This window comes from Stegastes partitus, unplaced genomic scaffold (assembly GCF_000690725.1).
Source record: "Stegastes partitus isolate 25-593 unplaced genomic scaffold, Stegastes_partitus-1.0.2 Scaffold1526, whole genome shotgun sequence".
NCBI lineage: Eukaryota > Metazoa > Chordata > Actinopteri > Pomacentridae > Stegastes > Stegastes partitus.
The window spans coordinates 116,032-118,814 of NW_007579257.1; the positions used below are offsets into that span (position 1 = coordinate 116,032).

At 50.8% G+C, this 2,783-nt stretch overlaps 1 protein-coding gene across 1 annotated transcript in view; it reads right to left on the reverse strand.

Moving 5' to 3' along the window:
* Positions 1–2,783, reverse strand: part of nfxl1 (nuclear transcription factor, X-box binding-like 1) — a 25,448-nt gene that overhangs the window by 15,760 nt on the left and 6,905 nt on the right. The window contains exons 10-13 of the mRNA XM_008300333.1: positions 2,524–2,638; positions 2,314–2,438; positions 2,108–2,230; positions 121–211 (exon numbers count right to left, since the gene is read on the reverse strand). Of these exons, the coding sequence (XP_008298555.1) occupies positions 121–211; positions 2,108–2,230; positions 2,314–2,438; positions 2,524–2,638 (454 nt within the window). The remainder of the gene's footprint in view (positions 1–120; positions 212–2,107; positions 2,231–2,313; positions 2,439–2,523; positions 2,639–2,783) is intronic.

Below are 2,783 nucleotides of genomic sequence, written 5' to 3' on the forward strand. Positions count from 1 at the left end.
GGAACATCTTTCTACAGCTGATGGTGGAACATCTTTCTACTGATGGTGGAACATCTTTCTCCAGCCTGAATTCAAAGGTACAGACGTGTCACATGTGAGAAGCTGCAGTTTGTTGGTTACCTTGGTGACAGACTGAAGGACACTTGTGGTTTCGACATCCCAGAGTTCGGCCACAGCTCTGGTCACAGGGGGGGCAGTTACCGGGGCAACACTGCAACACAAGGCATGGGGACAGGGTTTAGTCAGGAGGACACAGACTGCTCCGTCCTCAGCGTACAGGCTCAGGGCGGCTGCTCTGCTTTTGACATTTAAACGACGGCTGAAAGCAGCTTTACTCGCAGCCAGTGACATTAAAGCGACGGACACAGTGATGCTTTGAACGGGAGCCGTCAGCTCAGGGAGTGTGATAACAGGCCGACCTTTCTCTATCACACAGAGCAGACTCGATGGCATCGCTGTGACATTTACGCTCCAGAACACAGAACCAGACGCCACGCCGACTGAAGGGTTTCTGCTTCTTTGTGACACACCAGGTCTTCCTCCTGCACTGCAGCAGTTTGTGGCTCTGTGGCTGAGATCAAACACACTTCAAGGAACATCGCAGCATTCTCCCACCGCGACATGAACCAGATGTACAGCGTTTAACTGATGTACTAGAGCACCACCAGTGTCAGGTCTACGCCACAGCGGCTCTACATTAACAGCATTGCTAATTACCAACATCATGTCTCAGGTTTCTGTCACTGTTAACACACCAGCATGTAGAAGCTCTTTAATGCTAAAATTAATCATTATTGTTATTTTCCAATTTAAAACTTCACAAAAAAACACAAAAACTACTGAAACACATGATTCTTTCCTGACTCAGATGTTAGATTATATTTGTTTACGTTCCTGAACAGAAACATCAGTTTTAGTGGCTGAATGTTCTGCTTGATTCATTTCTGACTTCTCAGAGAAGCCCAGCGGCTCAGGTCTGGATATAAAAAGGTTCAGTTCAAATCCCTCATTCCTGTTCAACATGGGAAAACATGGAGAGCTGAGTCCACATCAAAGCTCTTCATGATGCTGGATGGTCTCTGAGACAGAAAGCGTTCTGACAGTGGGGTCAGGTATGATCTGGAGTCGTTTAACAAGACTGGTTCTTAGAAAATGCCCCAAGGCAGGAAACCAAAGTTCACTGGAGCAGATGCAAGACACCTCAAGACTTGAAGGACTAGAGACAGGAGGAAGACCACTGCTGATCTTCAGCCAGAGATGATTCTCGATCAGAGCCTGAGAAGGTCTCCAGAGTGACCATAAGAGACGACTGATGGAACAAGGCTTAGAGGGAAGAAGAGCTGCTGACAACATCCAGAAACACAAACACTGGACTGCTGATGACTGAAGAAGGTCCTCTGGACGGACGAGTCCAAGTCTGAACTCTTCAGTCAGCATGTTTGTGTCCTCAGAACAGCTGGAGAACGTTTTGATGCCAGATGCACCCACAGTGGAACACGCTGGAGGTTCCATCATGGTATAGGTCCACTAGTGGAGACAGAGTGGACACATCGACGGTATCATGGACCAGAACGTCTACCACAACCCCTTAGTGCAGGGGTGTTGAATCCTGGTACTCGAGGGCCACGATCCTGCATGTTCCAGATGTTTCCTTCTTCCAACACACCTGATTCAAATGATCAGGATGGTTATCAGGCTTCTGCAGAGCTTGATGATGAGCTGATCATGTGAATCAGGTGTGTTGGAAGAAGGAAACATCTAGAACATGCAGGATCGTGGCCCTCGAGGACCAGAGTTCGACACCCCTGCCTTAGTGCATCATGGACCAGAACGTCACCACAACCCCTTCGTGCATCATGAATCCCTTCTGGACTGAACCTGATTGGTTGTAGGTTCATGTACCAACCAGATAATGAGGCCAGCAGACCTGTGTGTGAAAAAGGACTGTTTGCCAAACAAACAACAACACCATTTCAGCAGCTTCCAGACAGCCCTGTGACCTACTGGTGTTTCCCCGATGGTCTACTGCGATGGTTGAGCACCGTACACCTGCAGGTGTGTCCGTGACTCGCTCAGTGTGTTCACCGTGCGGCGGCCGTCCACTCACCTTCCTCCTGCACTGGTGTCTCTGGCAGCTTCTAGTTTTCGGACATTTAGAGTCACACAGGTATTCTTTGTGGCAAGGCATCAGCTTCCTGTGTTTGCCACACCTGCACTCCTTCTCCACCTCCTGCAGCGGACAGAGTGTGTGTCAGTGTGTTGTAACCAGAGTCCTGCACACGTTGCACAGGTGTGTGTGTGTCGGTGCTTCACCTGTCTGCAAGTCTCGCAGCTTCCTCTGTGACACCTCATTGAGCAGGTGTGTTTTAAACACGACAGGCGGCGGTCGCAGGTGTCGCCGCACGGCATCACTTCCTCTGTGCACGGAAGAGCCGACTCTACACAAACACACAAACCAGCACAGTGACCAACAGCGCAGCACGGCAGCGGGACAACGGCGGGTCGTGTGTGGAGGCTTCGTACTGGTCTTGCCGCAGGGACACGTTCTGCTGATGGACCGAGGACACGGAGGACAAACTCCATCGTGGCAAACAACCTCGCAGGTGTGATTTCCACAGGGCAGGGGAGAACCACACACCTGGAAGAGACACACAGAGTCAAGAACAGTGAACCTCCAGACGGGTCCCTGGATGGTGGGTGAGACGTCCAGCAGGGATGGCCGCCTCACAGAACCACACACCAGGAACCAGGGTGGTCCTACCTGTCTACAGCTCCACTCAGGG